The sequence below is a fragment of the Macrobrachium nipponense genome, chromosome 24, assembly GCF_015104395.2.
Source record: "Macrobrachium nipponense isolate FS-2020 chromosome 24, ASM1510439v2, whole genome shotgun sequence".
NCBI classification, from domain to species: Eukaryota; Metazoa; Arthropoda; class Malacostraca; order Decapoda; family Palaemonidae; genus Macrobrachium; species Macrobrachium nipponense.
In genome coordinates this window covers 77,190,907-77,215,656 of record NC_061091.1, presented here as the reverse complement: position 1 = coordinate 77,215,656, position 24,750 = coordinate 77,190,907, and the positions used below count along the sequence as shown (strand labels likewise).

At 37.8% G+C, this 24,750-nt stretch overlaps 2 protein-coding genes across 51 annotated transcripts in view; one reads left to right on the top strand and one right to left on the bottom strand.

Moving 5' to 3' along the window:
• Nucleotides 1-6,197: 6,197 nt before the first annotated feature.
• On the bottom strand, nt 6,198-8,752 carry LOC135203599 (uncharacterized). Its single transcript, XM_064233400.1, has 2 exons — nt 8,271-8,752; nt 6,198-6,590 (listed from the first exon to the last, which is right to left on the bottom strand). The coding sequence occupies exons 1-2, from the start codon at nt 8,490-8,492 to the stop codon at nt 6,198-6,200; spliced, it is 615 nt and encodes a 204-aa protein (XP_064089470.1). The 5' UTR covers nt 8,493-8,752.
• Nucleotides 8,753-14,368: 5,616 nt separating this feature from the next.
• LOC135205817 (zinc finger and BTB domain-containing protein 7C-like) overlaps nt 14,369-24,750 on the top strand; it is a 220,728-nt gene continuing 210,346 nt past the window's right edge. For all 50 annotated transcript variants that reach the window (XR_010312618.1, XM_064237017.1, XM_064237022.1 and 47 more), the window contains exons 1-5: nt 14,369-14,521; nt 17,668-17,765; nt 20,980-21,522; nt 21,771-22,001; nt 22,383-22,499. Coding sequence is in view for 49 of the 50 variants with exons in the window: in XM_064237017.1 (XP_064093087.1) it covers nt 17,688-17,765; nt 20,980-21,522; nt 21,771-22,001; nt 22,383-22,499 (969 nt within the window). In the remaining variant the exon portion in view is untranslated. The remainder of the gene's footprint in view (nt 14,522-17,667; nt 17,766-20,979; nt 21,523-21,770; nt 22,002-22,382; nt 22,500-24,750) is intronic.

Below are 24,750 nucleotides of genomic sequence, written 5' to 3'. Positions count from 1 at the left end.
TTTACTCACGCTACGTGGACGACACTTTTATCTTGTTCAAGCATGATTTCGATGCTGACGGTTCCTAGATTTTGCTAATAATTACCATAAAAATAATATTAATTTTACAATGGAAAAAGAACATAATTCTAAATTAGCCTTCCTAGATATTTTGGTCTCCAAGGAAAATGAAAGTTTTAGTACCTCAATTTTCAGAAAGAAAACATTTACCGGGCTCGGTTCCAACTTCTATAGTTTCTGTTTTCTCAATTTCAAACTCAACTCGATATATACCTTACTTTATCGTGCTCTGTCTCTTACCTCTACCTGGTCTCTCTTCCACATGAAATTACTTTTCTTTTCCTCCAGTACTTCTCTAATAATTGCTTTCCTTCTAAGATCTTTTATAGAATTTTAAATAAATTCTCAATAAAAGGGTTTCTGAACAGCCTATTAGTTTCAAGTCCCCAAGCTCCCTCTTTATGCCAGCTTCCCGTATCTATTAAATGATAATTTTCGTAACGAGTTTACCAAGATTGTGCACAGATATTTTGGAGCCGTAAATCTAAAACTTATACCTAAAAATCCAAGACCATTGGCTCGCTCTTCATGTTTAAGGATCGGCTCTGCCCTTTGATGACGTCGGGTGTCGTTTATGATACACTTGTCCCAGATGTAATCTGGGAAAATATGTTGGATCTACCCGACGTCTTCTCAGGGTCAGGGCCGATTCCCATCGGGCGTTAGTTACAGAACTGGTGTAATTATCTAACCCTGAAACATCTTATATAAGGAAGCAATACTTTTAAATGTAAAGCCACAGTCAATTACGAAGATTTTAAAATTATTGGCCAAACAAAGGAACCCAACGAACTGTTTGATTTTTGGAAACTCTGAACATCAAACTACGAGTTCCAACTTTAAACAACCATTCCTCTGCCGTCCCATTGTTTTTTAGCCTAATTATTCTGTCATTCCTGTGCCTCTTGACGTTGTTTACTTTTAGTGTGTTTTTATCTTTGATGCTGAAAGGTTGGTTAAGTGTTGAGCTGTTTTTTGGCTGTGGTTTTTGTGAATATATGACTTTTACTTTTTATGATATTTGTTATTACTTTTATCTTTGTGTAATTTAGCTTTAATTTTTAAATATTCTTCTCGTCATTTGTAAGTTGTTTTGGTATTTCTGGTCGTTTTAATCAAGTGTGCATGTAATTTAAGTATGATAGTTGTAATTTTACCATTAAACTGTTTTTTACTTTTCACTATTGGATCTTGTGATCAGCTCTTATTTTATGTTAACATTTTATACTTTATTTTGTAGAAAAATCCCTGAAGATGTGGCGATGTTTGTCACGAACGTAGGATTAAAGGTATAATGTGAATCTCTTCGTGTTCCTGCCCTTGATCTTCTTTAACATGTGAATAAACGCCCTGTACGTCTGGACTGTGTCCGTGTGTAGCTGGGTTGCACGGATGTTCTACAAATAATCCTACATGAGCTGAATTATGCTTTTTTCGTTCTCCTTTTATTTTCCGTTTACGCTCAAGAGGACCAATAACTTTCAGCAGTTCGTAAGGAATCGCTATGGCCTTGGAGTTCTCCAAAAAGTGTCGGAAAAAATTGGAAAAAATATGTATGAAAAAAGAAAAAGTAAGTATCTGGACCTTGAGTTCCTGCAATATTGTTTTTCATTAATGAAATTGTTCCAAATTTTGTTAAATTTAAAGTTTATAAAAAATCATTATATCATCACAGTTTTATTCTGACACAATTAGGTATTTACTAAACTACGAAAATTAGCTGTAAACAAAAAGACACTGAAACGCCTTAACAAGCAATTCAATAGTTTTTCGCCACCAAGTTCTCGAATCGTTCTCTTTTATTGATAAGATTGTTTTTACTCAGCTTTTTAATAACAGTATTAAAATTTTTTATTAATACTACACAACGGAGACACCATAGAAAATTGGCAAACCTTGGAATTATTCTACCAAAATTTCATAGTTGTTATAAAACTGTTTTTTAACTTTTCGAAATATGTATTGTCTAAACGAGAAGAATTCCTTTTGTCATTTGGGTTAGATTTTTGCTTACCAAATTTTTAAACCTAACTACTGTCAGTTTTTTCTGCCCTTGAAGTGTTATTTCAACGTTTAAAAAATCTCAATTTGTGTAGTGACCTTAGCCGCCTACAGAGTGAGCTAATGGTTTTGTCCCAAAATGCTTTCTCAAAACTTAAACAAACTGGGCTCCCTTTTTAAAAAGAGTGATTTGGAAATCCTCAAGTCCCTTTCTAAACGTGATGACATTATCATTGTTAGGCCGGATAAGGGGAGGGGAACGGTAATATTGGATAAAGGTGAACTATAACAACAAATGACTAATATTTTAAGCGATCGTACCAGGTTCCAGAAAATAGGTGTGCCTAGTTATCAAAGCTATTCAAAGTTGAGGATAAAATCAATAGATTTCTCAGAACCTTGAAAAATGACAATATCATTGATGAAAAGTGTTCCAAGATTTATTTTCCAGTGGTTCATCTTACGGAATTCTTTATGGTTTACCAAAGATACATAAAGATAATGTTCCTCTTCGCCCTATCTTGGCCTCTTACAACACACCTAATTACCAACTGGCAAAATTTCTCGTCCCTCTGTTGGAACAGCTGACCACTAACCAGTATACTCTTAAAAATTCTGAACAATTTAAAGACGTATTTTACCCCAGACTCTGACTTATTCATGACTAGTTTTTTGATGTCGAGTCACTATTTACCAACGTACCTGTAAGAGAGACCATAAACATTATTCTTGATAAGCTATTTCCCCGAACCTGAGTCTGTTTACTGTAATTTTAGTTTATTCGAATTTTAAAGCTCTTTAGAATTGGCCGTGCTGGACACGCATTTGTTTTTTTAATGGACAGCTTTTAAACAAATTGAGGGGATGGCCATGGGGTCTCCTCTTGGTCCTACCTTTGCGAATATATTCATGTGCTCCCTGGAGGAGCGCATTCTGGACGAATGCCCCCTGGCCTTCCGCCCTTTGTTTTACTCACGCTACGTGGACGACACTTTTATCTTGTTCAAGCATGATTTCGATGCTGACAGGTTCCTAGATTTTGCTAATAATTACCATAATAATATTAATTTTACAATGGAAAAAGAACATAATTCTAAATTAGCCTTCCTAGATATTTTGGTCTCCAAGGAAATGAAAGTTTTAGTACCTCAATTTTCAGAAGAAAACATTTACCGGGCTCGGTTCCAACTTCTATAGTTTCTGTTTTCTCATTTCAAACTCAACTCGATATATACCTTACTTTATCGTGCTCTGTCTCTTACCTCTACCTGGTCTCTCTTCCACAATGAAATTACTTTCTCCTCCAGTACTTCTCTAATAATTGCTTTCCTTCTAAGATCTTTTATAGATTTTAAATAAATTACTCAATAAAAGGGGTTTCTGAACAGCCTATTAGTTCAAGGTCCCCAAGCTCCCCCTCTTTATGCCAGCTTCCCGTATCTATTAAATGATAATTTTCCGTAACGAGTTTACCAAGATTGTGCACAGATATTTTGGAGCCGTAAATCTAAAACTTATACCTAAAAATCCCAAGACCATTGGCTCGCTCTTCATGTTTAAGGATCGGCTCTGCCCTTTGATGACGTCGGGTGTCGTTTATGAATACACTTGTCCCAGATGTAATCTGGGAAAATATGTTTGGATCTACCCGACGTCTTCTCAGGGTCAGGGCCGATTTCCCATCGGGGCGTTTAGTTACAGAACTGGGTGTAACAAATTATCTAACCCTGAACATCTTATATAAGGAAGCATACTTTTAAATGTAAAGCCACAGTCAATTACGAAGATTTTAAAATTATTGGCCAAACAAAGGAACCCAACGAACTGTTGATTTTGGAAACTCTGAACTCAAACTACGAGTTCCAACTTTAAACACCATTCCTCTGCCGTCCCATTGTTTTTAGCCTAATTATTCTGTCATTCCTTGTGCCTCTTGACGTTGTTTACTTTTAGTGTGTTTTTTATCTTTGATGCTGAAAGGTTTTGGTTTAAAAGTGTTGAGCTGTTTTTGGCTGTGGTTTTGTGGATATATGACTTTTACTTTTTATATATTTGTTATTACTTTTATCTTGTGTAATTTAGCTTTAATTTTTAAATATTCTTCTCGTCATTTGTAAGTTGTTTGGTATTTCTTTCTGGTCTGTTTTAATCAAGTGTGCATGTAATTTAAGTATGATAGTTGTAATTTTTTACCATTAAACTGTTTTTACTTTTCAACTATTGGATCTTGTGATCAGCTCTTATTTTTATGTTACATTTTATACTTTATTTTGTAGAAAAATCCCTGAAGATGTGGGCGATGTTGTCACGAAACGTAGGATTAAAGGATAATGTGAATCTCTTCGTGTTCCTGCCCTTGATCTTCTTTAACATGTGAATAAACGCCCTGTACGTCCTGGACTGTGTTATATATATATATATATATATATATATATATATATATACACACACATACATACATCATAGTTACGGTAAATTTTTGATTTGCCAAGCCAACTACGATATTTTGTTAATAAAGGCCGACGGGAAGAGAAACACTTAGACCTAGTTCGGAGAGAGAGAGAGAGAGAGAGAGAGAGAGGGGGGGGGGGAGCTTAACCACGCCGTTAGCAATGAAGGCTTTTCAGCCTCTGAATGAAAGACAGACAGCTCTAGGCTATTAGGCCTAGAGGTCTATATGAGCCACTGGAAAATACGTGATACAAAAGGAATTCCAAGCCTGTTTCTACTTTGCTTGTAGAGGCAACCTCTCCTATGCAACGTGAAGCCAAAATAATAGTAGGAAAATGACATCGTTTATGGACAATTTACGAGGAATCACCCGCAGCCAGTCCTTAAACTACGACACGCACGCACTTTTGTTTATCACGAAACGAGAGAGAGAGAGAGAGAAGGATTTGCTCTTCAAGAACCTGAGCATATTTGACTTTATCTAAATTTTGCTTTTCAAGTTGATACAGATATCATAGTCTAAGAAAACTGTTTTCCACAAGTTGGCCATCGGCACCATTGATTCCCCCCTCAAAACAAGAAGAAGAAAAGAAAGAAGAAGATGGAAGAAGAAGAAGAAGAGGTGGGAGAAGAATGCCTGTTTAAGCAAATTTCCTGTTATTGCCATTTAACTTTAGGAAACTATGAAGGAGTGGGGGGTGGGAAAGGGGGGAAGGGGGGGGGTAAGGGGGGGGGGAGGTAAGGTTAGGTAGGCGGGTAACTGGGCCAAGGCTAAACTGTGGAGTAGTCAGTGTTGAAAGTCGATAGTTGAGGCCACAGTTTCCCATACTTGCTCTGCGTTATGTTATTCGAGATCTTATTCATGAATTCATTTGTTCATCGAAAAAATGTAATTACTTATTAATTTGTCTGTTTTTCTAATAACTATTCCCCCCTCTCTTTGTATTTTCCATTGATCTGTAGCACTTCTTTCCAAAGAACAACATAAACATTCTTCGGAAGTTTGCATTTCAAGTCGGTGGCTTCTGAGTTTGTTCCATATGAATAAAGTTCGTCTTCTGATTATAATAATAATAATAATAATAATAATAATAATAATAATAATAATAATAATAATAATAATAATGGCACAGCAAAGAATTTGCAGCCTTGCTTACTGTAGTACTACGCTGGGCAAGGCACATACCAGAAGAGATTCACCAATATAGCGGAATCTTGCACTGTAATTTACTCATTGTTATATTTTTTAAAACCTTCTGTCTCGTAGAGATTCTGACATATTATCATTCAAGACAGGAATTACGGTGCTGTTACCCCCCGAAAGGATCTTGTCTACAGAGAAACTCCTTCTTGAGTGTTACTTTTGATAGTTAAGAATAAGTAACAAGTAATTCAACTCTGAGTAGGTTTGATCACTGATATCCTTCGAAAAGATTGAGAAATTGGATGGTTTTAAGGACTCCGGTGGGACCCATTAGTGGTAGGAGAGAGAGAGAGAGAGAGAGAGCGGTTGGATGAAGATCCCTCTAATAGATTGTCTCTTTCTGCTTTATCTATAAATGTGGAAGCCATCTTTTGGATATTATATATATTTTTTCGACAAATATTCCAACGAAAGACTGAATCATTTTAACGAAAAAGGAACCTTGATCATTATTCTGCAGATAGCGGTTAAAGAAAGAGGCTTACCGTGAATACGTAGGCGAAGGCTGTTGAATCGAATGGGTCATGGTCAACTGGCCCATTTCTGCCATAAAAAGAGCATCACTTATTATTTTCTCGGCTAGTATTCGTTGTATATTATCTTGTACGGCTCTCATTTTTTCAGCCGCATGTTTGCCCAAAACATCGTACCGATCTTCTGCTGGTTTCGGTTTCTTGAAGTGGTCTTCAATTGCGCCTAGCACTGAGTCACATTTATCCGTACTCCTTTTAGTTGGCCTTGCAAGGTTTCTGTGTGAAGTTTTTGTTGCAGGGGTATCTTCTTTACGTAGAAATGTGTCTTTCATTTCTGGCGTAGGTGGAGCACTGTCTTCATCAAGACCCTCCAAACCAATTTCATGTTCTTCATTTTGATCCTGTAACAGACACATATATATTAATAAATATGAATGTATTAATTAAATATTAAATATGAATGTATGGTCAATGAAAAGTGCACCACAGCTAATACGACTTTTCTGAAATGTTTAATAGATAGATTCCTTTTAATTTTTCTAAGACACTTTTCCTTCTATGGCATTTCCCGTCGGAAATCAGCCGTTTATGAGATATAACCCACTTTTAATGCTATTGGTTAGGTTAGGTTAGGTTAGGATTAGTTAGGTTAGTTAGGAGGGGTTCAAAGGGGGGCTTTGCCCCCCAAGGGCTAAGTGATAAAGATAAGGGGGTCCGGGTGGGGGGGCTTCGCGCCCCCCTGGTTAAGAGATAACTCCAATAGGTGTTACTGTTCCAAGGAATAGCTATATATAGCCTAACTGGCTAAAATAGCAGATTAGCATTATAATTAAACTTCGTATATCTCATAAAAGGGCTGATTTCCGACGAAATGCTATAGAAGAAAAGTGTCTTAGAATTGTTTAAATAAAAGAAAATGCATGTTTCATTGCTCTATCGTATATGACGTAATTTTGCAATATTCAACATGACTTAAATTATACAGTGCGCACTACATTAAAAGTGGCTATATCTCATTAAAGGCTGATTTCCGACGGAAATGCCATAGAAGAAAAGTGCCTTAGAATTAAAAAATCTGTTCAATAAACATATCAGAAAACTCGTATTAGCTGTGGTGGCACTTTTCAATATTGACCGAATGTATTAATGTGTTAATTATTTAAACATTCTTCAGGTGCCACAAAGTGAACGTGATTGGATTGCTATAGCAAGGGAGTTTGAGAGGAAGTGGAATTTCCCACATTGCCTCGGCTGTCTGGACGGTAAACATGTGGAGATCATCCCCCCAGCAGGATAAGTGGCTCATTCTTCTATAATTATAAGCGAACGCATAGCATGGTACTCCTAGCTATTGCAGATGCAACCTATAAATTTATAGCATTTGATTTTGGGACGAATGGCAAAGTGTCAGACGGGGGTGTTCTTAAGAACAGATATGTTGAAACCATTCCAACAGTGTGATTTAAATTGTATCGAGAAAAAGGTATACAATTACCGAGTATCTAGAGCCCGCCGGATAGTTGAGAACGTTTTTGGTATATTAGCAGCACGTTTTAGAATTTTTCACACAGCCATCAACATAAAGTTAGAATATATCGATGAAGTGGTGAAGGCAACTGTAGCATTGCATAATTATTTGATGTCAAACAGTACTATATCCTATGCACCACCTGATTCTGTAGCTTCCGAGGACTTAGAAAACGGCCTAGTCAATCCTGGACTAACCTCAGATATAATTCACGCACGGTCCCATTACTAAATTCTCATGTTTCCGGTAATCTACCTTCAAATGCCAAGCAAGTCAGAAGAGAGTTCATGGAGTATTTCAATAATGAAGGCCAAGCGCCTTGGCATCAAAGATTTGTGTATTAACTCCATCATTAGTGCATATTAATATTGCTGTCTACCTATCATAAATGTGTACTGTCGATGGTATTCTCTACATATACCTATACTGTACAACTCATGTAAAAAGCTAGTGAACCTAAACAGAAATCGATCTCTAAGTATATAATTTGGAAAATAACAACATTATAAATATAAATATAAAAATTAGTGAAATTATAAATAGGTATACTAACCTGTGGGTCATCGAAGTTGGATGTCGAACGTCGAGGCGTTTCCGGGTCATCTAGGAATTGAAGTAGGGGATAATACCACAGAGAAGGCGTGTAAACAGTGTCGGCTCCGGCACCTGATTGAAGAGATTGGGAAATTTTCCTCTTTTCCTTTCGGTAATTAGTCCTGAGGGCATTAATTTTCTTGATTTGTTTGTTTGTTTGTATGGTGTTTTTACGTTGCATGGAACCAGAGGTTATTCAGCAACTGGACCAACTGCTTTAGTGGCATTCTTATCGATAAGTTTCAATTTGCTTAGCAAAATGCTGTTAGCAGCTTCTCTTTTCTGTTTATTGTGATAATCTGGAGATTTACATTGCCAAAGACATAAATGGTTTTCGTATTCTTTAATAAAATCTTGGAGCAACTCACGATCTGCCATTTTTCAATCACACAGCACTTCATTCAGTGATGAAGACTATACGCCACAACTAGCCGTGAAAAGCAAGCTATACGGATGCCAGATGTTGCTATTTTCAGGAAAAATATTTCATAATCACTGCCTTTTCAATGTATTCAAATTTTTACACAAATTGTACACAAATTTTTATTCGGCATACATTTAGTATTAACCTGAAAAAAAAAAATATTTTTTTAATGGAATTAAACCATAAACTTGACACCCTCAACTTTGATCAAGTCTTTGGTACACACGGTCCAGTTGACTTGAACAAGTCAAGACTTGACTTGACGACATGATTCAAATTCAATCATGCCTTAAAGCGACTTGTCAAGTCTAATACTTGATCAAGTCTCACCATACAGACGGTCCAGTTTGCTTGAACAAGTCACTTGATCAAGCATACTTGTCAAGTTTACTTGATCGTGTGTAGCCAGCTCTACTGGAAGAAGCTATGAAGATCTTAAATACTCTACCATAATTTCACCACAAGCTATGAGCTACATAGTTCCAGATACCTGCCGTGCAATTTTCGAGGTTTTGAAGGTTGACTATTTGAAGGTCAGCAAATCATCGTATCTATAGAAATAATACCCACTTCATTTAACAAACTCCTTCAAATTTTAACTGTATTTCTATTCAACGCCTTGAGAAAATAGGGACAGAAATAAGGACACATATCAATAATGAACATTTATTTCCATGTACCTAATTTAATCTCAATTTGTGATATATCATTATATGTAATACATAGGAAAAATGTAAACAAAAACCCAATGCTATGATAATACACCTATTTCGTGTATTCCCTTTTCAATTTGTGATATATCATTATTTAATACAATGTAAAAATGGAGAAAATAAGCATGAAATTCAACAATAATACACTTATTTCGTGTATTTATTTAATTATCACCATGACCTCATGTATGAACATTAACTTTGAAACTATAATTACGTTCACCTAACTATTTTTACGGCGTAAAATTAGAAACATATGATGCAAGACTGCTATTACTTGAGGAATTACCATCCAAAGCATCAGGAGGTTTCAATTCTGCATATCTTGGTTCGCTTTGATGCGGCTGAACTGAACTGAAGAAAGACTGGTGGGGGCCATCATACTGTGAATGTGTAGGCGAACGCTGCGGAGACGTTCGGTATGTGTTACTACAACCGCTTTCTGATTCCCTCCAGTCTGCAACAAAATTTTCCCGCACTTTTGCTTATGATTCTGTTTAATTTTACGTCTTTCTGTTTATGTTAATGATACCTTACTTCTTCTATTTATGTTTGTGACATTTGCCGTCTGTGCCCATCCCTAAGGGGCTGGTACTAGACGGTGATCGTTTTGCGCGTAAATTGGGTAGGTACCGACCTAGAAAGGAGGTATGGTTGGGGGGGGGGAGGGTGGGTGAACAGTCTTCATTTTTACCGAAAAACGCCCTTTACTTCCCCCACATCCTCTAAAAGGCGGTACTTTCAGATGCAGCTGTGGCAGGCAGTACTAGTACAATGTAACTTAACCTACACACACCGTACACCACATCTTAGTTGGACTTTTGTTTGCTAATAACAGAGGTAAACGTGAAATTTTGACTGGAAATTATAGAACAGGATGTATATAATGCAGTACAATTGAGATCATTATCAAAAGTACCGAGATAATAAGAAATTTGCTTTCTTAAGTTCATGGTTTTTTTTTAACGTTTGAAGACCTGGTATACCAAACATGGCGTAACCTCAGCGAGACGCCGCTCTGTTGAATACCAGCGATCGTGGATGAAAGTAAAAAAATAAATAAAAATGCGGTAAATATTTAAAATTATCTCGCCTTTACTGCAATGTATACATACACCCTCTTCTATACCCTTCAGTCATAAGATTATATGATTAAGAGATATCTCCGTTGGCCTGTAGTACCATAACTGCTGTAATTGTACCTGAGCTAACCTATTTAATAATAATAATAATAATAATAATAATAATAATAAACACATGGACAGTGCCAGTAATCAGATACAACGCAGGAACAGTGGAATGGACGAAGGCAGAACTCCGCAACATAGACCAGAAAACTAGGAAACATACACAAAGCACTACACCCAAGAGCAAATACGGACAGACTATACATAACACGAAAGGAAGGAGGGAGAGGACTACTAAGCATAGAGGACTGCGTCAACATCGAGAACAGAGCACTGGGGCAACATCTGAAAACCAGTGAAGACGAGTGGCTCAAGAGTGCATGGGAAGAAGGACTGATAAAAGTAGACGAAGACCCAGAAATATACAGAGACAGGAAAATGACAAACAGAACAGAGGAATGGCACAACAAACCAATGCACGGACAATACATGAGACAGACTAAAGAACTGGCCAGCGATGACACATGGAAATGGTTACAGCGGGGAGAGCTCAAGAAGGAAACTGAAGGAATGATAACAGCGGCACAAGATCAGGCCCTAAGAACCAGATATATCCAAAGAACGATAGATGGAAATAACATCTCTCCCATATGTAGGAAGTGCAATACAAAAAATGAGACCATAAACCACATAGCAAGGGAATGTCCGGCACTTGCACAGAACCAGTACAAAAAGAGCCATGATTCAGTAGCAAAAGCCCTCCACTGGAGCCTGTGCAAGAAACATCAGCTACCTTGCAGTAATAAGTGGTCCGAGCACCAACCTGAGGGAGTGATAGAAAACGATCAGGCAAAGATCCTCTGGGACTATGGTATCAGAACAGATAGGGTGATACGTGCAAACAGACCAGACGTGACGTTGATTGACAAAATCAAGAAGAAAGTATCACTCATTGATGTCGCAATACCATAGGACACCAGAGAAAGAAAGGGAAAAATGGATAAGTATCAAGACCTGAAAATAGAAATAAGAAGGATATGGGATATGCCAGTGGAAATTGTACCCATAATCATAGGAACACTAGGCACGATCCCAAGATCCCTGAAAAGGAATCTAGAAAAACTAGACGCTGAAGTAGCTCCAGGACTCATGCAAAAGAGTGTGATCCTAGAAACGGCGCACAAGGTAAGAAAAGTGATGGATTCCTAAGGAGGCAGGATGAAAAAATAATAATAATAATAATACCCTTCTCAAAGCACCTGCCAGAGACTTCATCATGGGGCTGACACACACATACACACGTACCATCTTTAGGCCTATTCCAGTTCCATGTGGCTAGAAATTGGGCATATCTTATGCAGCCATAGGCATATGTAGATCACCGTACACTCGTATGGTTTATTCAAAGGAAACAGAACGACGGCTAATTGGCATTCATGTTGCGTGTAATCACTATCAAAAACAGTGAACCTTCACCTGTCCCTGCAGATTCGAGTTAATTCAGGCCTAACTAGAAACGGCCTAATACCAGTTTTTTTTTCATCAAAAATGCGAAGTTTAGTTTATTACGAGGTGAAGATTTTCATTTCTGGGTCACATAATGCGCATTATTACACGCCATTACAGAACACAATAATTACAAATAAAATCGCAGAATGGCTCCCAGACCTGCAGAGTTTTAAACTAAAAGATATACTCTGTGGTCATCTTAATCAACTCCATACTCCAATAACATCATTTCCACTCCTATTAAGGATTGGGATCTGATTTCAAGGCTCTCGAACCAACATTCGAATTGCAACTTTTCTTCACTCGAGCGGCACGTTTGACAATCCAGTCGTACCAATTTACAAAATAAGATTGAACCCAATTGACTTGCTTGTGGTACTCCTCTTCTTATAGTGTTTCAAAATTGTGATTGCCCTGTAAGTCCCCGACATTTTCAGGTTCTGAAAAGCTTATCTATTATACCAATGGACTGCAAATCATTTAAAAGTCGTTCTTGCATACAGCTGTATCACTGAGCTCATTTAAGAATAAAATACCACAGTTGTCTTCATCCTCCATTTCTAATAGTTCTCTGTATTTGGTCTATGGTCACGAAACTATGTATAAGAGATTCTCTATGCTTGAAATAAAGAGGAGTAATAGGAACCAGGTGGAAGGATAGAGTTAGGAATGATACCATAGCGAAAAAATCGGAATTTCCTCATGCAGGTCTATAAGAGGACATATAGGCCTACTAGGGGTTGAACTATGTGAGGTGTGGGCAAGACAATCGCAAACCACAGAGGCCCTTTGGCGTTGGAAGGCATCAAACTGCAGTGCAGTCACAGCTTATCTTTACAAAAATAAAAAATAAAAATTAGATAAACATTAGATATCTTTTGTTGTACTGAACCTTACGAGGTGAATTTTCACTGTATAATTAGTCACAGTTGTTTTCGCTAATTCAAACGGCGATAGAAAGAATAATTTAATGCTGTTATTGAGTTCAGACACATACGATCTGAGAATGGCAAGGGAAAAATATTGCGATGAAAGATTATATATATATGCGTGTACAACAGAGTTAGAAATACCCATATCTTACATGAGAGTGTACGTGCGTGTGTATGTAGAAATATAAAAGAAAGATCGCCATATAATTGAAAACAAGAATGGAACATGAATTCCTTTTTGGCTATATTTTTTTTATCTCTTGTCGTTGGAATAAAGTAGGCGAGGGACAAGGAACTCACTAGCTACGTCAGGGACTCGGGGGTTCAAGACAATAATTGTTGTCCTTGGCCAGAGAGGTTGAATGCCTCGACGTCTGGTATTGGGGTGGGGTGGGGTGGGGGGAGGTGATAAGCCCAAATGAAATTTAAAAAAAAATGCGCCTGGACATTTCAGAATCTGATGATATTGTTGTTATGAATCTCTGGATATTATGAATCTGCAGGCTGCAGCGAATGACATTTTAGGTTTATGTAATGCTGTGAGAGAGAGAGAGAGAGAGAGAGAGAGAGAGAGAGAGAATCAGTCATTTATATTAATACTATGGACACCCGAAACACGCATTCCTTTCTCTTTGAGCAACGGTGCAACCAAATTATCAACCATTAAGAAGAAGAAGAAGAAAAAGACCAAAATATGACAATAATTGTTTCGAAGAGAGACGGTACCGCCCCCTTTTCCAACATGTCTCGAGCTCACCGAGGGTTCGGACTTCGAAGTTCGGACAATTCGAAAATACTATTGTCCGCCCTTCTGTTCCCTGGGAAAGAGGTGTTTCGTGGGGTACGACAACGAAACCGTTAGAAATAATTTCGTGTTCGTCTTTTCGTCGGATTCGTCCGGAAGAAATTTTAGGATATTAATTTTATTTTTATTTCAAAAGATTATTTTCGGGGGTTCAGACCAGGTGCGTGCGAAGCAGCAGCAGTGAACCATGATGATGCTGTAGGTGTTCATATCGTCGGCGTTTAAAGTTAGTTAATATTCCTTTTAACGGATTTCGTTTATCAAGTTGCCATTACTCTTTAAGACCGCAACACCATGATAATAGTCTAAATAATAAGAAGTGGGGAAAAACGAGAAGAAAATAGACAAGATGAAAAATGTCTCCTAGAAGATCGCCGATATTGACGCCATTCACGAGCGGCTGCGTTCGTTCGTGGTGATCGATACCGAAATAGACAATGCCCAAGTGGACCCAATTGACACCTGTTGTGCTTATAACGAGAACATTATTAATATGTATATAGAAATGATAAATACAGATGTCGAAAGACGCCTCGTGTTCTTAATGCATTCGCCGATAATTCGAATTTTTTATTTTTTTGGTCCCGTTGTCCGAAGTCGCTACGCGCAGACTCGGACGTGACGCCTTCGAGGAGGAGGACGCCGCGTCAGTGGGAATGGTCTTTCCGCGTCCATCTTTTCCCTTTTTCCTGGTCGACAGGTAATTCTCCTCCTTTCCCACCCTTCCGGACGACAGCTAAGCGTCCCCCGCGCGTGCATGCCTGCGAAAGGGGCGTCCGCCCCCCGCGATTTCCGTCGGAATTATTAACCGTTTGTTGTTTCGGGAGTCGAGAGAGAGAGAGAGAGAGGGACGCGCCCATAACAAAGGGGGCCCGACCGCCGCCGTGGCCATTTTCCCCCATCCCCCTAATTACCGACGCTGTGCCCAGCGACGTGGCGTCGGTTTTTTGGGGGGCGACGTCCCTCGTTCGTTGCAACATGAGATGCCCTTCGCGACGACTACTAGGAAATGGGGGGGAGTTACGAAGGGGGCGGTTTTCGGGAAAGATCGGGTTCTTGAGGACCCGTTTTTTTCGGGGGTGTCCCAATGGCGGCATTTGAACGATGAATCTTCTGATAATATTTACCCAGGGTTTCCATGACCCTCTTAAGTCTCTTCATTCCTAACCAATTTACATTTTTTTTTATCAAACATTTCCCTACGTCATTGATCATCGTAGGCCTATGGCCGCCATGAAGCCGCCACCTACCAAATTATTTTGTATATTTTAATAACGATTGTATAGGCCTAGTTCCAGTTTCCCTTCAGGCCTATTATATCCGGCAATTACGAGAACCAACCTGAGGGAGGCTGGATGATTTTGGGATGGGAAACCAAAAATGAATATAATTAATCTTATGTAACGTAATTTCCAGCAACAAAAGCCATATTTTAAGTTAGGCCCTAAGGGAGTCAATACAGTTATGGAGTTGAGCGTCTTTTAGACGCGTAAGACATTTTAGATGGAATATAAGGTACTCGTATAGTCTCCTTGACCTGAGTCCCTCCCTGGATGCCCCGGTGAGGTTGGGACCCTTATTATTCTACCCTAGTAACGATCACCTAAATATCAGTTAAATGTTGAACGATTTCTGTTATTTGTTTGCCTATTCATTATTTAATATTAAATAGTTTTATTACTGTGATGTCAAGTCTCCTCGACGCTAATCCAGAAGTCACGTTCGGAGCTTTTGTAAAATAAGTCGCCGGATCCTTAATGTAAAATACATACATTCATCTCTCTCTTGTGCCCCAATCCTTAACTGGTCAGAGTGGCCACCCCAATTTGTACTGATGAGCATTTTATCGGCACAAGCAGTGCTTCAGGCTGTCTTTCACTGAAACAAAATTCTATCGCCAAAGCCAGTAGTCTGATACGACTTCATTTGCCTTACTTTCCCAACTGTTTAAGTTGATAATAGGCATTTGTCAGCAGAAGGGATTATGGTCGGCATTGCTGCCTTGACCACACTGCCTAACGTCAGTGTTACTGTTACAATTGCCTTCGTATAATTTGCTTCTATAATTGTCAAAGTTTACTATCAGTAGGAGATGGATATTTGATTCAACATTGCAAATTCTGAGACTTCTTTAAACTTTTATTAAAGATTAGATTTGAAGGTATTTCTACAGAAGCAGTCCGCACGGACTGCAAGGAATGTAACCGCGGATACGACATCCACTTGGGATTGGGGCGTCCAATGTATTTTGCCGTGTTTAGTACTGGCCCCTTGGGGTTAATTACAGTCGTCCGAATAAATATTACGTAAAATTCTTGTTCAGTAGGTAAAACTGCATAGAAAAATTGTAACTGCCATAGTCTAGGCCGCTGCGGATAGGTACCCTAGATCTACCGATTTGAAAAATTTTCTTTGAATATATTTCAATTGGTAGTTTTTTCAATTGTTAGTTTTTTCGTGATCGAAGCTTAATTACCAAACTGAAGCAACGTTACGAAGAAAAATGTTGCCATAGTTAGTGTGGCCAAAGAGCGATTACCAGATATTGCTATTTGACCATGTTATCAGACGAAAAACCTCAAAAAGGCCGCACTGATTCTGTTTCGAGTCGATTAGTGTTTTTGCATACGTAAAATCACATGGGTTCTCCATCAACTCAGCTTATCGTAAAGTTAACTGTTCTTCAACTGTAGTAGTTCATATAAACAGGGAGTCCTAAAACACTTGGTGCAGATGCACAAGGTGTAAGGACAAAAATTATAAACATTTTTCCATTCCTTCTATGAGAATTTGAAAGTGACTTTTTACAAACCCTTGTGGCACCTCTTTTACAAGACGGTCGTAAATTTTACCGAGTTACACATGTTTTCTAGTAAATGATTATGTTTTGTAAAATTATGCTTATAGCGCATACAACATTGAAACATGAGCTAAAATCCGTAAAAAAAAATTGATTATATTTTTTGTAAAATATTTATGCCAATTTACTGAGATCGAAAGTTCACTATCTTTTTTGGATTATGCATGTCTTTTCTAATGTTTCTTTGTAGTTTTCTTTGGAAAATTACAATTATAACAGACATACTACATATAAAAGATATGAAGTAAAACCAACAGCAACCCCTTGGTCTGTTTATGAGCAAATATATGTAATAAGACATCATGTGAGAGAGGCATAGTAACCTAACCCAGGATACCATATCTCGAAGTGGGCAAGGACCTTATTTATTTTTTGTGTTATTTAATTTTTAGGGTAGATCTAGGGTACTTATCCCCGGCGGCCTGACTATGGCATTTAATTTTTAGGGTAGATCTAGGGTACTTATCCCCGGCGGCCTAGACTATGGCAGTTGCGGTTTTTCTATGCAGTTTTACCTACTGAACAATTATTTCAAGTAATATTTATTTGGACTACTGTAATTAATCCCCCAGGGGCCAGTACTAAACACTGCGAAATACACTGGACGCCCCAATCCTTAGTGGATGTCGTATCAGTGGTTACGTTCCTTGCAGTCAGTGTGGACTGCTTCTGTAGAAATACCAATGTTTAGTTATTTCTTATTACTCCACTGAAAAGTGTGGCTGGTTTCATGTCCCAATTGCTTAGAACTTATGCTAAGATTGGGGAAGTTTGCCTATAGAAATATTCATTCTTAGCCATAATGAGTATATGTGCTAAATTTGCTCTTTAGTTTAAAAAAAAAATCCCATGTTTGCAAACTGGTAAAGTCAAGGTTTGCTTGGGTGTACAGCAGTTTTATGACTCAAGTCGTTTGCTTAACAAAATTTTTTTAGTTTATCAATGGAATGTGTAGGACTAATTTTAATTTTTTTAATTTTTTTCAGATGAGAAAAATATTGCCAAGATGGATGGAATGCTATCACTGTATTGGAATAACCACAAGGCAACATTCTGTCACATCCTAGCAACTCTCAGGGAAAAAGTAAGTATTTTTTATTTGAACATTCGGTTGGAATTATTCTAAAGGTTTTCAGATGGAATTGGTATTGCGTTGTATGCAGTAAGCACTTTAATACAGTGGACCTCCCGTATTCGCGTTCTCCAGATTCGCGAACTTGCACATTCGCGGATTTCTATGGGGAACGTTTCCCCGCATTATTCGCGGAAAATTCGCTTATTCGTGGTATTTTTCTATGAGAAATATCAACAATCTTGGTTTTTTGTTATAATTTTCTTTATAAAAGGGACTTTTTGTGATAAAACTATTTAAAAAACAAAGTATAAAAATATTTAGTGGGTTTTTCTTGAGTTTCAACTAACAAAATAGGCTGTTCTCAGTGTTTTTATAGGGGTACAAACTATTCGTGGGGTCCTTACTATTCACGGGGGGGGGGGGTGGGGGGGGGGGGGGGGGGGGGGTGGGGGGGGGTTTCTGGTACGCATCCCCCTCGAATGGGGGCGACCACTGTACATTGATTTGTAGGTTACTGGTGTGTTATTCTTAATTACAGTAAGGTGGGTTTATTTTATGGAAAAAACAGAATGGAAGGTATGAAAAGAATAATGTAAGTTACTTTCATACATGTAGTCCCCAGTTATCGGCGGGGGTTCCATTCCCTGGGCCATGCTAATAAGCGAAAACCACCATTAACTGAAACCGGGTGGCCAAAGTGCCGATAACCGATTGTTGGCACCATAAGCACCGTTACAGCGCCTCTGTTAGGTATGTTGCGGCGCCAGAACTATAATTGCCGCCTACAACTGGAACTCGGCCCATCATGGCTCCATAAGTCGCTGATGTTTTGCCCTAAAACCAGATTGCCGATAACCAGGGACTGCCTGTAGTTGTGTTAAGACTGAAGGTTTGTTCGCGAATGAACATATAACAAATTTTCTAAGACAATTTGTATTTTTCATAGCTACAAACATGAGGTCTTAACGTTTTACTGCCCGCCTCTAGCCGCCCCTCTACCTTCTTGTGACATCCTGCGTTGGGAAGACTAAATGTGATAGTGTGGGTGCGCGGTCTTTGACCAGTTTTCACCCCATATATGCACGCGTTGCCAGATCTCACAGATTCCTTGCTTTTTCATCTCTGATTGTTTAACCGGACCCAGCTAGACGCTAGAAAATTATCTCATTGTTAAGACCTCAAGTTTGTAGCTATGAAAAATGTAAATCGTCTTAGAAAATTTCATCTTAGAAAATTTGTCATGGTAGCTTTAAGAAATTGGTTTTCATGCTTTTTTCCCTTGATGTTAAGATGTTATAGAATACAGTTTAAATTGTTTAGTACTATTAACTCATGGATTATGCACCTCTTCAGCCCCCAGCAACACTCCTTTCATTCCTTTCCCTGTGCCTCTGTTGTGGTTCTCTGTCTTCCATCTCACTTTCCACCTTCTCGTAACAATCGTTTTGCAGTGCAACTTTTTTTATTTATTTATTTTTTTTTCTCCCTCCTGTTACGCCTTTTAATCCTCCTCTTATTCTCAATCTCCCTTTCAGCGCTGAATGACCTCAAAGGTCCCAGAGCTTGGCCTATGGCCTTAATGTTTATAATCCATCTATCCTATGGATTATGGCCAAAGTTCAGGATTCAGGATGTCCAATTTTTAATATTTGGTTTGAATAGTGTACTATTATTATATACCTGAGAACATAGGAGTCATTTATTGAATCTCGTGAGCTGTTGTTATATGTATATATAAAAAAAAAAATGTGCTTCATAGTAAAAATGTTTAAGAAATATGGAATTAGTATTTAAAAAAGTATTGTGGATAGATGACTACAATTTTGTAAGATTAGTATTCGAAATGTTTGTCATTGTTTAACATATATTGTATGTACGTTGTTTTTTCCCTACAGAGCAGAAAGAGTAAAGTGGTTACAGTGGACCCCCAGTATTCGTGTTCTCTGGATTCGCGGATTTCTCTTGGGAACATTTCCTCCCCATTATTTGCAGAATTTTTCTTTGAGAAATATCCATAAATTCCTGTTAATCAATTTCTTTAAAAAAATGCTCTTTTTGTGATAAAACTAATAAAAAGCCAAGTGTAAAAATTTTGAGTGGGTTTTTCTTGAGTTTTAAATAACAAAATAGGCTGTTTTCAGCGTGTTTATAAGGGTTGTAACTATTCGCGGATTCTAACTATTTGCTGTGGGGGGGGGGGGGGGGGGGGGGGGGGGGGTCTAGTACATATCCCCCACGAATATGGGGCGACCACTGTATATTCTCTCTGTACTGTAATGTATGAATATCATTGGCGGTAAAAATAATTACTGTACAGTGAAACCTCGTTTTATTGGACTAAGGGGTTTTTTTTGGGGGAGGGGGGTGGGGTGAAAGGTTGTCTGTTAAAGCCTATTGTCCGTTGAAGTGAAACATTTTATTTAATTTTTTCCGTGTCCTAAGTGATGGTTATCGGTAGTTCAAGCCTCAGCTCGGTGCGATAACCACCGATTTACATGAAAAGATTGACAGTTTGATGTAAACTAATAATAAAGGTGATATAAAAACCATTTTCACCGTAAATAATAGTGGCATATCTTCATAATAAATAGCCTATTCAAGGAAGAATTCCATGTCAGTGAAATCCACTTTTAACCGAGTGAACGAAATGCAAACATCAAGTCCTACGGTTGCGTTTATAGTGACCTTTTTCGTTGGGTAACCTTTCAAAAATTTTAATGGTATAATGTAGTAGGCAGTGATAACATTTAGGATGACATAATATTGAATTTTAATTTGAAATTCATTATCATTTTGGTAGCGAATAACTTCTCCAAACAATGCAGTCATATGTTTGCGATTGGGGATGAAGCGTAAACATAATAAAACCATATTTAACTTGTACATTTTTTTAAATATCTTCATAATAAAAAGCCTATTCAAGGAATATATTTTTTATATATCTTCATAATAAAAAGCCCTATTCAAGGAATAATTCCGTTTTAGTAACATCAACTTTTACCTATGCGAGCCCAGCTGACAAGTTGTAAACGTCATTTGTTATCCTTTCGAAATTTTAATGGTAGTGTAATTACAGTAGTGATAATGTTTAGGATACATGATGGTATTATGTATTCATTATCATTTTGGTGGTAAATAAAGTTAGAACATTTCAGTCATATGAATGATAATTATCACACATTATTCTATTGTTATTTTCATTGATGTATGTTTTTATTTACAGGAGCGGTACACGGATGCCACTCTGGCTTGTGAGGGTAAATTTTACCCAGTGCATAAGTTGGTGCTTTCAACATGTAGTGAATATTTTGAACTTATGTTTGAGAATACTCCATGTAAGCACCCTATTATAGTGTTAAAAGATATAAAGCCCGATGAACTAGAGGCATTACTTAGTTATATGTACGCTGGTGTAGTGTCAGTGGCGCAAAATGACTTAGCTAGATTAATAAAAGCAGCTGAGCTGCTTCAAATCAAAGGGCTTGCTGTCCCTGATGAACCCCCTAGCACAGAAGACAACAAAAGACCCCTCTCCTCTAGAGACAGTAGAGAACAAAGAAGTCCTCAGCCAAAGAGGAGAAGAAGAGAGGAAAACGGTTCCTTAGCCTCTAATAGTCCTAGCACCTCGCCTAAAACCTCTCCGTACCCTCACGATAGTGAATCTCGAACACATTCTAGAACGTTAAGTGAAAACAATAGGGCAGAGCAAAGACAAGATTCTCTAGATCCTTCAACCTCGCAGGAGTCATCTGAATCAGATGTTAAGGTGTGTTGCCAAATTCTATGTTGTGGTGTTCGGTTGACAACTTCGGTTGGTATGCCTTTGTCTGTGTGAAAATTAAAGACCAGTTTCAATTTTTTTCATAGTATTTTTTCAAATTGTTCAATTTTTTCCATTTTACCTAGTAAGCATTTGCTAGAAATTGAGGTTAAGATCACTAAAATGGAATACTATGCAAGTATATTAATTGTAAATTTTCAGTAGATACTCTATCGTAGATTAACTCCTTTCAGGTTATGGTTGATGAGACCCTAGTCAAAGAAGAAGCAGTAGAGACTATAGATGACAGTCAATCTGAGAGGTTAGATTTCATGCCATTAAGTGATCCTGGGTTAGATAACCCCGGTGGGGATGATCCTCTTTCGTCTAATAAATACGAACAACCCGGGGGGTTGTCAGGCCAGGCACAACCCATAGCTGATGCAGTAGCAGAAGCTTTAGCCGGGCCCTCTGGAATGCAAGGGGTAAGTTGACCTTTTTTTTTTTTTTAAGTTAATTTGTTGTACAAAGTATACGAAGTATTGTTTTAAATTTGTAAACATTTGAACAGTTTTGTAAATAATGCCAGGTGTTAGTATGACTTAAACATTGTCAAGGGCAGTGCTAAAAATCAATTTGCACAAGGTTAGGTTTTTGTACCTTGTCATAGATAATTTAGATAAACTTACATGTATATACTACTCTACTTTCATAGTAGGTGCCTATAACCAAGAGTCATCTGCACTGGCTGTTTGGAAGGAACAAGTAATGAGTATAGCCTGTTAGTACTATTTACTAATTTAACAGCTTGTATAGTATGGATAGTCAAATAGTTAAGTTACTGAAACAAAAATTTTCTCTCACAGTGGCTCGGCGTAGGGGACATGCCCAGTGGCTTCTCATCCGAAAATTATGGGGGTGAGGGAAGCCAAGATGTTCACGGGAGCCCAGGTCAAGCAAGTGGCCCACAAGCACAACAGAGGGTGAGTGTTCACTTTAAAATTTACAGAAAAGGAGCCATTATTATATAAATGTTTCATCACTTAATGATTTAGTTTCCATTATGTATGAAGGTGTTGGTATAGTGTCCTGTTCTAGTCTCCAGATGAGTCTTTTATGATTGTTTTCTCTTGGGTTTTACTCTCTCGCAATTGGAAGGTTTATGTTATTGGGTCTAGACTTGTATTCTGTGAACTTCCAGTAACATCTCTTCTAGAGCTAAAAGGATGCAGATAGCTGTCTATTGCTCGTGACCTGATTAAACCGCAAATGATATGTACACAGATTTTGTATCATAATCAAGAGACTGTACTGTCACACACAAGTTTACCATAAGTATTGAAAATATACAACATTAAAAATGCAATAAATGATGGGTAAATGTAATAAAAAAGACCAGTAAATATAAACCTTATTTAGCATAGCCAGTTTCAAAAAAAATCTACTTTTTCAATAATTTTTGACAAAACTTACAGATGATCTGAGGTCATGATTATGATGACTATTGAAATACAGCAATAGAAAGTAGTAGGATGTTAATGTTATCTATGGATATGAAAGGTTTTTTCGATTTTTTTTTTTTTTATAAATTTGAAGGTTATTTTTTTCTTTTGCTAGTGGTTCATGTGAAGTCTCCTATTTTCTTAATTTTTAGCAGATAAAATGCAATTTTTAAGCATTTCAATAAGCAAAATCCTATGACCCTGATTGTTGTTGTTTCATCACTGCCCCATTAGTCACATAGTGTCTTATTCCTGTACTGCTCTTACCCAGATTTACGTATGATACTCACTTTCCCCCTGCTTTACCCCGGGACTTCTTTTTGTAAAGTTTTCCTGTTCTTCTTTTTTTTGTACTTTGTGTTCTCTTTAGATAGCATTGAAGCATATTTTTCTTCGTCTTTTCATTTTTATCTGTTGTTCTTTCAGTTCATCAGGTTTACCTTTTGTGCTTGGGTAGGTGTTAATTTTCTGTATTTTTTTTTTATCTGATATTAGTATTTGGTTCTTGTTCCTCAAGTTTTATAGGTTAAGTTGCTTGGCCAGATGTATGAGTAGTTTTTTATTTTTTTTTTGGTGATCTGGGTAAAGTACTACCGCTCATCGTATATGCAGTACGTAACTTGTAAATTTTGGTCCTAAATAGGTTTTTTGATGTAATTTTGTGATTTTTAGTTCTGCCAGTAACTCTTACTTTAGTGAGAATTGGCCCCTAAGTTATGTTGTCCACAGACTGTCGTATTGTGCATTTGACAGAATTTTCTGTAATTGGTCTGTAAGTTTGTAATATCATGCCTCCCTCCCTAGTTCAGTCAAGGAGTTGGTTTCTGTGGACAATGTTTCAGCTCTCACCGCGCTTCACTGTCTTCAGGTCATCATTCCATTGATAAGAAGGAAGTGGTTCTCCCTTATCTTCTTATGTTGTCATTTGCTCAGCTTTGAAGAGTCTCTTTTTTTTAGATCATTTACTATCATTCGAATAGGAATGTGGAAATGACAATTTACCTTTACTGAATTATTTTTGAGAGGTGTAACCCAAACATTTGGATGTCTTATGTTGTTTGATCACAGCTAGTCATGTCATTGACAGAGAGAGAGTGTTATCCTTCATCCAACTCAGCGTGGCTTTCATTACCCTTCACTTGGCGGGCATGCAGGGTTCAGCTCTCCAGTGTACTTGCTTTTGGGTCTCAGGTTGCTGATGAGTCGGCATCTTCTTCATTCTCTTGCAAAGCACTTTATAAGTTAAACCATTGTTCTGCAGTCATCTTCAACCTCTCACTTCTTGAGGTTTTGCTTCCCTTCTACGCTGATAGAAGGCCACTTATGCCTCCTAACAGTTTTACTAGTTGTGGTTTGAAAAGTTGGTGATTTGAAGATTTTCCTGGTTCTGGATATGGTACCTCTACCATATGCAGGGATAAGCCAGTCTATTGGTTTTGTTAATTCTCATGCTGTTAGTGTTTACAAATGCCTCTGCTTATCAAGTGCGTATGAAGCAGTTACAGGCAGTCCCCGCTTATCGGCGGCATTGATTAACACCGTTTTGGTTTTACGATGCTTGGCTAACATCATCATTAACCAGAGTCTTGGAGCTGATAAGTGATTTATGGCTGATAAGCATTTTATAGCCTTTGGTAGACAGTTTATGGCTGCCATTGAGCCAGTTATCAGGGCCGGTTAGTAGTTTATTAGTGCCAGTCAGCACTTAAGCATCGTAAACACCATTTATCGC